General features: G+C 41.5%; 1 protein-coding gene across 1 annotated transcript in view; it reads right to left on the bottom strand.

The window, feature by feature from the left end:
- Nucleotides 1–245: 245 nt before the first annotated feature.
- Nucleotides 246–13,343, bottom strand: part of LOC146782740 (extracellular calcium-sensing receptor-like) — a 78,991-nt gene continuing 65,893 nt past the window's right edge. The window contains exon 6 of the mRNA XM_085638578.1: nucleotides 246–1,162. Within this exon, the coding sequence (XP_085494704.1) occupies nucleotides 246–1,162 (917 nt within the window). The remainder of the gene's footprint in view (nucleotides 1,163–13,343) is intronic.

Raw genomic sequence — 13,343 nt, 5'->3', positions numbered from 1 at the left:
AAAGCAATCAAACTCTGAGGCACAGGTAAAAAGAGGAGTCGGAAGATTAGGAGGGATGAGAAAACTTACAGAGAAATATCACCCCCTCCATCATTTACTCATGCCATTAACTTCCAAGTATTTCAAATCATAAAAAAGCTAATTGTTACTGTTCGCTCATCTTAGATCCAAGAAGATTTGAATTAGAGTAATTTATGAGAAATCATGAAGCTATTGATGCAAAGAAAATGTATCTTTAATTCCTTTCAACTTTGTACTTTGGCAGTCTCTCTTCCCATCAAATATTCCTTTGTGTTAATCTCAGATCTGAACAAAATGATGTAGCATTTGGGGAAGAATATACAGAAAACCAAGGAAGAACTAGATGATAAGATGGCAAAAATCTCCATGGCCACCATATATTTACCCTGTGTGCTGAGATAGGCTGGAATGAATGAGAGCCAGACTGAGAGAAAGGCGAGCATGCTGAAGGTTATGAACTTAGCCTCATTAAAGCTGGCAGGCAGTTTCCTAGCTAGGAAGGCCACTATGAAACTGATTGTGGCTAGAAGTCCAAGGTATCCCAACATGCCCCAGAAAGCAATAGATGACCCTTCATTACACTCAATAACTATAATTCCTGGCTTAGAACTAATATTACGTTCAGTAAAAGGTGGAGCAAGAACGAGCCAAAAGACACAGAAAAGTACTTGAATGAGAGTACAGACATTGATTACTATGTATGATAATTGGGGCCCAATCCACTTCTTTAAATTGCTGTTTGGTTTGGTGGCATTGAAGGCGATGACCACCATGATGGTTTTAGCCAAGATGCAAGAGACACAAAGAGCAAAGATGGTGCCAAAGGCCACTTGGCGCAGTAGGCATTTCTCTTGTGAGGGGTAGCCAATGAAAGCTAATGAGCAGAGAAAGCTAAGTGTGAGACACAAGAGCAAAATGAAGCTTAGTTCACGGTTATTTGCTCTGACAATTGGGGTGCTTCTGTAATAAACAAAGAGTCCCAGGATAGTGACAGGTAGAATGGAAGACAGAATGGTGGTTGCTGTCAGCATCATTCCTAGAGGCTCCTCATAGTGCAGAAATTCTATTATCTTGAGAATGCAGCTATCTTGTTGTTGATTTGGCCACTGATCCCAGGAGCACTTGAAGCAATCAATGGAATCTGAAATAGCAAAACAAAATACATATGTAACATATCTGTACCTTGATGTTTCCGTTACAATACAAATGCACAAACAGCATGATTGCAGCCTACAATATGTTGGACAAGCAGACCCTTCCTCTCTTCTGTAGTCTTCCATTGCATGGTTCACGCCCCAGCCGTATCACAGAAGAGATGCTTTGCTCACTGGTCTCCCAAAGACTTCATTGTTGATCCTTGCGGTATCTCAAATAATCACCAAACAAATGAAGTTTAAGTATCTATTTCATACTTTAAATCATTGCCACCCATGCAGTACCAGAATACAATTCATAATCAATGATGTGACCTCAAATGAAGTCTAAATCAGTGTACATCTATCAATCAAACCAATCAAGTGTCTTGTAGAGCACAGCTACTCACCAGTATGGGTCTCAAGGTACTGCAGGGGGACTGCTGATCTGTCAAAGGCAGTGTGGTTCAGTCAAAGAGCCAGGTCTTGAGGTCCTTACTGAACTGAGGCTGTGATGGTGATTGTTTGAGGTGGAGAGGCAGGGTGTTACAGGTCTTTTCTGTGAGGTTGGAGAAGGATCTTCCTCCAGCTGTGGTCTTGCAGATATGTGAGATGGCGGCCAGGGCCAGCTGGACAGAGCAGAGATCTCTGGTGGGAGCGTGGAATGCAAGGCTATGGTTAAGATACACAGGTCCTGCTTTCTGTAGGGCTTTGTAGGTGTGTGTGAGGAACATGAAGGTGATGCTTTTGTTGACTGTAGCCAGTGGAGGTCTCTCAGGTGTTAGGTGATGTGACTGAAGCAGGAGATGTTGAGGATGAGTCTGGAGGAGACGTTCTGAATGTTCTGCAGTTTCTTGAGAAGTTTCTGAGTGATACTGGTGTAGAGTGTGTTGCCTTAGTCGAGGCTGCTGTTGATGAGTGCGTGGGTGAGCATCTTTCTGGACTCAGTGAGTATCCTCTTGAAGATCTTTCAGAGCAGGGTGATAAGACAGTATTGATCTGGTATTTCATAGTGAGCCAGGAGTCCAGGATGATGTAGCGGTTTCACGCATGGTCTGTGGGTGGTTCCAAGTCATGTGGGTAACCAGGAGTTTTCCCAGGCAGAGGGGGTGGAGCCCAGGATAAGGATAAGGACTTCAGACTTCTCTTAGTTGAGCTTGAGGCAGCTATCCTTCATTCAGGTGATGACAGCCTTCATCAGGTTATGGAAGTTGTTCTTGGCAACTGTGGATTCGTTGGTGAGGGAGAGAATCATTTGGGTGTCATCGGCTTGTGTCCGTGGTTCCAGATGATGATTGTGGGTGGGGCCATGTAGATGTTGAAGAGATGGGGCTCAGGGAGGAGCCCTGAGGCACTCTGCAGCTGATCCTCATTGGTTTAGAGCAGAACGTTGGTAGTCTGACTCTCTGTGTTCAGCCGGTGAGGAAGGAGCGGATCCATTCCAGTGCTTGGTCACAGATGCAGGTGTCATGGAGACTTGAGCATAGGGTTTGGTGAGAGATGGTATTGAAGGTGGACGAGAGGTCCAGGAGGATGAGGGCTGCAGTTTTGTCTCAGTTGAGGAGGGTGCAGACATCATCTGTGGAGGGCTGTCTTGGTGATGTGGTTGCTTTGGAAGTCAGATTGGGAGAGGTCCAGAATTTGGATTGCTTCGATGAACTCGGAAAGTTGGGCGTTGATGGCCTTCTTGATGACCTTGGCTTTGAAGGGATGTAGAGAGATAGATCTGAAGTTCCTGAGGTCTGTTGGGTTGGCAGAGGGTTTCTTCAGCAAGGGGTTGATCTCTGTGTGTTTCAAGTCTTCCTGGAAGGTGGCGGAGTTGATGGAGCAGGTGATAGTGCAGCAGGGTTCGGGGGACATGGAGCTGCACGCTCTATTGAAGATGTGGTGCGGACAGGGTCGGATGATGCTCCGGAATGGATGATCTTCATTAGTGAGGGGAGTACACCTGTGCAGGGTCTGGTGGGGTCTGAGGTCATTGGGTGAGGTGGTTGAGGTTGGGGTGGGAGGGTATCAAGGCTGTTGAAACTGTCGTGGATGTCCTTAATCTTGCAGTGGAAGAAGGTGCTGATGTTGTTGCAGAGGTCTTTGGAGCGTGGAATTTCTGCTGATTCTGTGCTGGCTTTGGTGAATTCTTTGACCAGGACGAAGAGTTCTTTGCTATTGAGTACGTCAACGTTGATCCTTTCTTGTAGAGCTGGTTTCTTTGTCGTTCTAATGAAGGGGTGGTGTTCTGTGACAGCTGTTTTGAATGCTGAGTGGTCTTCCGGGGTCTTGCTGCTTCTCCATCTCTTCTTGGGCCGTCTACAGGTGCGTCTGGACTCATGAAGGGCAGGAGAGAACCAGCTGGCATTCTTGGACTGTCGCTTGCCTGGGGCTTTCCTGAGGGCAGCCAATGAGTCAGCGGAATTGGAGATCCATCAATGGGTTGTGTGCTGGGTAGGTCTGTCTGTGCACTTCCGCACCGCTCGTGGAGTTTGTGGAGTTTTCTGCACTCCGCGTTATGCTGAGCTCGCAGAGTTCTGAAAAACTACGCTTTGCGCAGCGGAGCAGAGTTTTTTTCCTCGCTCGCCTTCATCGATCTCAAGTTGGCGAGCGCGAGCGAGGAAAATCCACCTTCCAGCGAGATTTTACCTCATTCGCAATCGTCAACATCAAGTTGGTGATCGCGAGCATGGAAAATGAACCTCCCAGTGAGATTTCTCAACGTGGGTGGTCAGATTTCTCATTGCGAGTGGTTGCATATGCTCGCGACCACTCGCGTTCAGAAACTGGCCGTTCGCGTTGAGAAAGCTGCCGCTCGAGTAAAAATCGACTCGAGCGGCAGAAAAGGAAGCAACACCCACTTGCGCTGTGCATGGTGCAGTTTGTGATGATTGCACAGCGCAGACAAGCATCTGGCACTGAAAATCATTGAGAACAGTATTTAACTAACACACTCCGCCACTCGCGGAGCTTCGCGTAGCAGAACCCCTCCCAGCTTAGTGCTGAGGTGCTAGTGTCAGTGGATGTTGATGGTGGAGTTTTGCTGAGAGAGGTGGTGACCTGTTCTTCTGTGAACTTGTTCCAGCTTCTGCAAGGGTAGCGGTGGGCATGGTGGTGTACGGTGGGTTTGGTGAAGGAGAAGTGGACACAGCTATGGTTGGTCCAAAGGAGTTCGAATGTGCAGCTGAAGTTGATGTTGTTGCTTGTGGAGAAGATGGGGTTGAGCGTGTGTCCTGCTGAGTGGGTTGGGGAGGTGAGCAGTTGTTTGGTTCCATCGGTGGTGAGGCTCTTCAGCAGGAACAAGGTGTTCTGTGGTTCCGTGAATCCTGAACCCGTTCAATAAAGGTTGTCGTATCATGACGATTTTGGTATCAGCAAACCGCAAATGACGAGTGCGGTATGCATGAGTGTTTTCGTCATGTTACACCGATGGATTCACTATGTATTTGAAGATTTCGTTCTGAACCATGGGTTCCATTTTGTGCATAGCAGCCATTTTGTGGTTGCCCTCACATAGGCTGATGACTTTAGCTGACTTTTGAATGACCTGAGTGAACTGACCCTGTTGCCTGAAGCTGACCTCGATGTGCCAGTTCCTTGTTAGGCAGCTGGTCAGATAGAGATCAAAGAACAGGAGATTTTAAAGTTTGGTATGCACATACACACCCCTTATCCTACCTCTCATCTGTTTCTGTTCCTGTTTTTATGGTCTATTTACGATGGGGAGGTGACCATTTTTATTATGGGTTTGTCCAGCTTGTCTAAAGAAGAATGTTGGTTTTGTCCAGGTTTTTACCTTTGTCAACTGTAACCTTTATGAAACCCTGTAATTATAATGTTTCGCCCATATCCTGCTAAAACCCCAAAGGCTACTCACCTGTTGCCTCTCTAGCTTTTTCATTTGTTTAGGAATGTGACTGGTACAACTCCCTTGCATGCCTAGGGCATAATAAATGGTATAAAAGGTCTGAGCTAAGACCATTCTAGAGACCGCCTCTTTCAGTTGCTATAGGTCAGCTTCTGGGAGACGTAGTCTCACTCATTTGAGTTTAATAAAGATGTCTTTTCATATTTCAGCTTCTTTGCCAAGTTCTTTGTTATATTACCCTGAGAATGAAAATGTTAAAGTACTACAGATGGCGCCCCACGTGGGGCCTCATCAGAAGTGGCTATCTGGAGGAGTGATCTTGTCAGAGGACAGAAAACTACTGGGGAGAACAGGACAGAAATCCACTAAGCAGGTACTCTGTGCACAGAGGTTCTGGGGGGATCTTTGTATCTGCAGCCCAGTATATCTCTGATCTTTCTGACTTTGACTCTCCAAAAGATGTCACTCCTGACTGAGAACCTTTTTGGCGTAAGTATTTTAAAAAAAAGACTGTTAGGACATTTAGAACTTGGCAGTTAGAACTTGGCAATTAGAATTTGGACAACTATTTGTTTGGTATAGCTCTGATAGGTTTGTATAGGTTTGTATACGCGAATTGCAATTTGTGTAGGCAGGTAATGAAGAGACCTTTTCTCCATCTGCTTTAGTTGAAGTATAAGTGGGTCGCTCCCAGTCCTTAGTTCTTTGGTCCTTTGGTTCTTAGTTTTTGGTTCTTTGGTCCTTAGTATTGGTTCTTAGTATTGGTCCTTAGTTTTATTTGAAGATTGCAATTTTCAAAAACCGAGGATCTCGTACATTTGCGAGTGTATCGAAAAAGATAGCCCCTTCAAGTTTGAAGCTCGGTTAGTGAGCGAAGATGCCTAATCGTAGCAAATTTGGTACTTGGTTTGGTTTTTGTTGCAACAGGGATTCCCAATTGGAGGATTCATGTCTGATACCTCCGATTGGAACTCCAACTTATGAGCTCTATTCTAAACACGGCGTGGGCCCCATCACGTTTAATAAAGTTTTTTTTCTTGTAAATATGACTTAAAACTAGTAACAAATGGTTTGGTTTAAGCACAGTCTGTGGGCTGTCCCTTGTTTCTGTCCTAAGTGTTGGCTTATGGGTTAAAATGTGTGTTTAAATGTCTATTTGGTTTTTTTTTTTTCCCATTTGTGTAACTTCTGTAAGTAAATTGCGACAGCGCTATTTATGAAAAATGGCTAAAGCGCGCTGTAGTTTGTGTCCTGAGTGTTTGACCCCTTTCTGTTTATGTCTGAAATGAGCTCAATGTGTGTTTGTGGGTCTTCTTGATGTTTTCAGTCTGTTAAGTTAAATGTTGGTTAATTAGTATTAAGTAGAAACTTAGGAAAAAATCCAGAAATGAACAATGTGATGTGCTAAAATAGCTATATGTTGCTCTTTAATTTATAGAATGAGCAATTGTGCAGATATACAAAACTGCAGTTAAATGCTTAAAGGATAAAATTAGAAAACACATTTAATAGATATAAATAAGGCCCCAAAAACGAAATTATCTATTTTTCCAAAAATAAATACATTTACAGCATTTTCCTTAGATGCATTGTATTAGATGTTCACAGGCAAACTTTTCAGCTGCAGTATATTTGATAGGAATGTTCATTCAGCCAGCACTTCCCCAGTTAAACACGGGTGGAATTTTGCCTAACCGTCCTTTTAAATGAAAGTGGCGCAAAAATGTGACGCGTTTCAAGTTAGGCTTATGCGCTTAGGCTTGTGAGTTAATGTGTCCAAAAATGATAGGCAAGGGATGCAGCTTGCTTTTATATGTGGAATTATCACCAAAAAAAAGAATAATTGTTTTTTAAAAAAAAGAAAATTATTAATTATGGAAAAATTATTTAAAAAATAAGTGCCTTTCAAAAATCGTTTTTTAATATTTATACAGCTTAATACCTATACTATGACCTCCTAGCATTGTAATTTAATTTAAGTTATGTTGCACCGCTAAAATGACATTTGTATGTGCAATTTTCCCTTGGCGCAGGAGCAAACAAGCTCATTTCTCTAAAGTATAAGTTAATATTTTCAATGGCTGACTCATGGGTTGTGTAATAGACATTCTGGTAATGCATATTATGGAAGAAAATTGTAGGATATTCATTTTTTAATGCCTAAAATATCAAAGTCGATTTTGGGCAAAAGCACTGTTTAAACTGCATTTTCTTTCATTCAGAGTAGCTTTTAAAGTGTCTCAGGCTTTAGTAAATGCATACATTTAGGTATAATACAAATTTGCAGGATTGTTCCCATTTGGGGTTTGTTTTTTGTTTTTTTAATGGCCCAGTGAGATCCATTTAAGGTTGATGAAATGAGTACCATTGCAACAAGCATTTATTCTAAAAACTGGTATGTGTGTTATTAGGTTTTGTGAATTATTCACAGTAAATGTAGTTTAATAAACTGGGAGTAGAGATAATTTTTAGCGCCTAAAAAGGAGAAATTGTTTTTCAAAATAGAGTGAATTATTGCAGGTTAGGAGGAATTAGGAAGGCCTACTGTCTTTGACAGATTCAGAGTAGCAGAAGCTGGGAGCTGCAGAGGCTGGCTCAAGCCGCGCTGAGATGCTATCTTTTGTTTCCCTGTAAACAATGGAGAAGGCTGTCATGTTGACATTTGTGACCTTTTAAATTAGGGCCTTGTCTCTGTGGAATGCAGAATGACCTTGCTAAACGGGCCTCTAAAGGTGGGGTTTCTGGTTTCTCCATAAGAACATCAATACAATTAAAGAACTTAGGGGCATATGTATCAACCAATTCTGTATTCGCAAATGCTGCGAATCGCAAAAAAACTGCGTTTGCGAATACAAAATCGCAAAAGGAGATGTATGAGGCATTTCAGCCTCGCAATCTTAAGGAATCGCTTAATTTGCGATTTCTTAAGTTTGCTTAAGCATTTAAGAAATCGCAAATTGTGATTTCTTAAATGCAATGTAACACGCACCCAAGTTGTGCGATTTCTCCTTAAGAAATCGCAAATTACCACCAAATTCAAGTTGGTGGTAAATTGCGATTTCTTTGAAATATGCACTTTTTTGCATAGTTCTAAGTGCCATGTGGTGCACATACATGCCCTTAGGGCATGTATGTGCGCCATATGTGCACAGATGCTGATTTCAGGGGTGCATCAGGGTGTCATCATGACACCCTTGCACCTTTGAAAGTATTCTCAATTTGCGATTAGCAAATAGCGAATCGCAAATTGAGAAGGACTTCCCATTCATTGCTATGGGCCTCCTGGCCCATAGGAATGAATGGGAAGGTATTCCTTAATTGTGATTTCGCAATTTGCTAATCGCAATTAAGGAATTTTAAGAAATCGCAAAAGTTTTGCAATTTTTTAAATACATCCCGTTTTGCAATTCTCAAATAGCGATTCTCAAAATATCGCTATTTGAGAATCGCAAATGGAGATGTTGATACATATGCCCCTTAATTCCAAAGGGAAAATATAAAAAAAGGGTTTCTTTGAAACTCCCAACATCATGTTAAATGCTCTGCAGAACTGATACATTTGTGTCTCCGCTCTAAAAAAAAAAAAATAATAATAATGCCTGCTAGTTGCTTTTATTTGACAGAAAACGAAGTGTTGCATTAAGTCTTAGACAGAAAAATAAGATGCAGCCCTTTTCTAAAATTTTGAAGGCTACATGCCTAAGGGAGAACGATTTGCCAATTAAGAATTATTTTTCACAGTGGAAATTGTAGGTGCCAAATTAATATGGAGTGTCAGTGTAACAATTTTTACTTTTAGAAAGGTAAAACTACGGTGGCTTCATGTTGAAAGGTGACTGACAATATGGTAACAGTTAAGTAATGGAAATTTATTTCTGTGTTTGTTAATGTGTATCATGTTGTGTCTTCTGATTAAAAGTTATAATTGATATTATTTGGTTATGAGAAATGTCTCTCTTTTGAAAATAAATGTTTGTGCATTTTACATATTCTTGCATTTTATCATTTTATGAATTGTTCCTGCTGGTCCTGTGTGTCAGAAGTGACACACAGTAAGTTGCATTTGACAGCCAAATCTCCACTACCTGTTGATCTGCTGTCAAAAAGGAGGGTGAGGATTTTAAACCTGACAAATTAAGCAGGCCCGAATATTGGGTTTTGGGACATGGTATTGCGCGTCACCGCTCATTTACATATGTTATTGTTTTGTCTATGCTTTTTTTTTTTTTTTTGTGTGCTTGATGCTTGATATACAGCAAGTATATCTGATGGCTTGACATGTGCGTTATGCATGTTTTTGTTTTATATTGCTGCTTTTGATATAATTACAAGTTTACCTGTGTTGTGGAGGGATATACATGACGATGTGTATCGCTACACTACAGTTGGGTTGATTTGCTAAATTTCACAAATATGATATTTTTATTTTTGTGAACACGACACAGACAACACTTCACCAGTGTATGTCAAATTTGGCTATAAATAGTATTCAAAAAAAATAAAAGAGATATACAGGATCAAAATGTGTCACTTGCTCCCTCTTCCCTTAAAGGAACAGGCAGCCCTAAAATTATGTATCCTGATTGGACGTAAGGATAAAATTCTAGATCTGTGACTCTTGTACATGGTGACCTAATTTCTATATTATATTACTCAGTTTTGTTCTGCTTCCTAAGTAGTATATGGCTTTGTACCATAAAGGAAACCAGGTTTCATTTTTTTTTCCCTGAAGAAGGAACTGGAACATTAGCTAAGGTTACCGTATATGGTGTAGCGGCCGCCGGTAGAGTTACATTTTTAAACTATTGTGATTTTTTTGTGTATCACTCACACTCTTGGTATTGTGTCACATGCTTGACTATCACCCAAGTAATTTCTTGTTCTTCCTATACATTTTTTTTTTGTCACTACTCCCCTCACCAATGTCGCATCATGCCTAGTTATTGGGGATTTTACCTGTGACCTAGTCCCATTTCTCTTTTCCATATTTCTTTCACTAGTCAGTTTTTTTTATTATTGTTGATGTATTGTTCAGGTTCACACTTGTATGATCAGACTTTTTTTTTTTAAAGAATTTTCTTTAGGCCTACTTTGATGTTTCCCAGCCTAACTGTCAGGGTAGTGACGGACTGGTTAACTGACTCAATATTATAGTAAGATAAGTTTTCCACCTCAATAGGAGACACCTTCCGTTTTTTTTTTTTAATATGACAAATTCAATGCCTATTCTAATTTGGTTTTTAGTTCCTTTTTCTGCTGCCTTAATTTCATGTCTCTGATAAAATGTATCTTGTGATCTTTCTTTTGAGGTGTTCTAGATAAGGAATTTAGAAACACCTATATGTAATCATTGAGAATAAATGTGTTTGCCCCATTAGACAGTGCCACCATATGTGAAGACATCCATTTAGATTGAATTCTCGTGTAGTTATCTACCCTTAGATGATGGAGGCTCTCACACGGAAACCCAATTGAAAAGCCTAGAGGCACTGTTTTGCCTACTGCCTTTATATTTGTATTGGTTTTTGAGAATGACAGTGTATTCGAGACCAAAATTGTCCCATGGCGTGTGGCCACTCCTTTGAAGATCGCAGGCCACCTGTTTGCAGTCCCCTTGTTATACAATGAACTGTTTAAAGCATCGCACTTGCTTCATCAGAAGGCGTTCAACATCAGAAAAGAAGGAGGAGCTGCTTTTGCCACAGAACCAGAATTTCAGTGCAAAAAGAGCGCCTGTCATGTGCTGGTTAACCTCTGACAGTGTGCAGTCCCTTGAGCCCCTTGGCCTGAGTTTTTGGCCACACACTCCCCCCTTTTCCTTTGCTCCAATAGAAGTGCAGTGCACCGGTGGATCCAAGATTGACAAAAGGCACTACATTCTGGTGCCCATGAAAGAGCAGCCTGAGCGTCCTCTGACACTGAATGATGAGTGTTGGAGCCCGAGAATGGTCCCGGGTCTGCACGAGATGACCTGTGCCCTTGATCAATGGAGAGCACACTACCTGTAGTGCCTGCCACAAAGGAGAGATACTGGTGCACTGCCTTGAGACATTGAGACTTTTGAATGAGCTATGAGTGTTTGCCAGGAGGGCACTCCAACAGATCATGAAAGGCTTGAATGAAGAGGCCCATGCGGAAGAAAACAACAAAAGAAGATTTGATGGACAATAGAAGCCTGCCAGAGAGGCTTTTTGAACGGACTCTGGGCATAGTTGGTTTCACAAGAGGTCTCCGTGTGATTGTATAGACTAGGTGTTAGGAGACTGATTGTTTTGCTGGCATTGTTTTAAAGTACGATTCTGTTTAGTAAAAGAAGAATAAAGTCCATTTTCTGTGGAAGAGTACCCCCTTTTCACCTCAGAGCATTGATGAGGGTCACCACTGTTTCACCAAATTACTGAAATGCATAGGAGCCCTAAAAATGTTACTAGATAATTTTAGGATTTGCTTTTTGCTTAGGGTTGTGAAAAATTATTATTTCATTTGTAATAGTGGTCACTACTTTCTCCCGTTGTCTATATGTTCTTAATAACGTGTTTTCTAGTGTCTTTTTAAACATGACGTTGTCATTTATGGGTGGGATTGTTTTTCTCTACTCAATTGACTTCTGCACCCACTTCCCAACCTATGTCTTTTCCTACTACTGCTTCTTTGCACTCTTTTCACCCTTTTCCTGAACATGAGCAGGTTAGAAGATCAGAATTCGTAAGCAATTCTTTTGTACAGCTTCTGCATCAACACCAGTTAGTAGTGAACGTCACTAATTGTTGGGTGTGTGATCTTATGCCACCTACTACAGATAGAGGTATTCCTTATTTTGTCCTGCCATATGTGACCTTTGTGCTACTTCATGTTTGAGGAGACCTGTCCAGAGAGAGTTACCAAGTACTAGGATTTTGCTCCAGCAACATCTTGATGATCTGGTGAATATAGACCTGGATTCAGATTGACGTGAATTTAGGTTATTGCCTATGTAAGGGCAAAAGGAGGGTCTGTGGTTCCGTGAATCCTGAACCCGTTCAATAAAGGTTGTCGTATCATGACGATTTTGGTATCAGCGAACCGCAAATGATGAGTGCGGTATGCATGAGTATTTTCGTCATGTTACACCGATGGATTCACTATGTATTTGAAGATTTCGTTGTGAACCATGGGTTCCATTTTGTGCATAGCAGCCATTTTGTGGTTGCCCTCACATAGGCTGATGACTTTAGCTGACTTTTGAATGACCTGAGTGAACTGACCCTGTTGCCTGAAGCTGACCTCATTGAGCCAGTTCCTTGTTAGGCAGCTGGTCAGATAGAGATCAAAGAACAGGAGATTGTAAAGTTTGGTATGCACATACACACCCCTTATCCTACCTCTCATCTATTTCTGTTCCTGCTTTTATGGTCTATTTACGATGGGGAGGTGACCATTTTTATTATTGGGTTGTCCAGCTTGTCTAAAGAAGAATGTTGGTTTTGTCCGGGTTTTTACCTTTGTCAACTGTAACCTTTATGAAACCCTGTAATTATAATGTTTCGCCCATATCCTGCTAAAACCCCAAAGGCTACTCACCTGTTGCCTCTCTAGCTTTTTCATTTGTTTAGGAATGTGACTGGTACAACTCCCTTGCATGCCTAGGGCATAATAAATGGTATAAAAGGTCTGAGCTAAGACCATTCTAGAGACTGCCTCTTTCAGTTGCTATAGGTCAGCTTCTGGGAGACGTAGTCTCACTCATTTGAGTTTAATAAAGATGTCTTTTCATATTTCAGCTTCTTTGCCAAGTTCTTTGTTATATTACCCTGAGAATGAAAATTTTAAAGTACTACAGTTCTTGTCATTGGGGTTGTTCAGGTAAACACCTAACTGCCACACCTCTAAACTGAACTGACCCTGTGACACCCACACTGCCAGGAGAAATTCAATAGCCAAATTGGAATTTCAAGAGGCTCACAAAGGATGCATATGCCAAGATACGTTTGTTGCATATCACTCCGGATGCTGGAACAACCTGCATTTGCATAATCGACTCGCTTCTGCCTGGGTACAACTCAGGGCAGATCATAAAGCCCATCACCTCACAACATTTGTGCCATCTATCTTAGAATGCATCCCTACCCTCCTCTACCTCACATCAGTGCAATGCTATATTTCGATCACTTCTGAATGTTTACAAAAGTATTGCCATCATGTCCCAATGTAAATGTTCATCTGTATTGCTGTGCCCTTATTTTCTGCACATGCTTTCACTGTGTATAGCACTCTACTGCCCTTTGGAGCTAGATTCAGTCTTCATTAATAATTCCAATTAGAAAGTAATGATAAATAGAAAATTGAACTCTCTTGTA

Source organism: Triturus cristatus, chromosome 12 (genome assembly GCF_964204655.1).
Source record: "Triturus cristatus chromosome 12, aTriCri1.1, whole genome shotgun sequence".
Lineage (NCBI taxonomy): Eukaryota > Metazoa > Chordata > Amphibia > Caudata > Salamandridae > Triturus > Triturus cristatus.
Note: the sequence above shows the minus strand (reverse complement) of the source record. Positions and strands in the feature narration are given on the sequence as shown.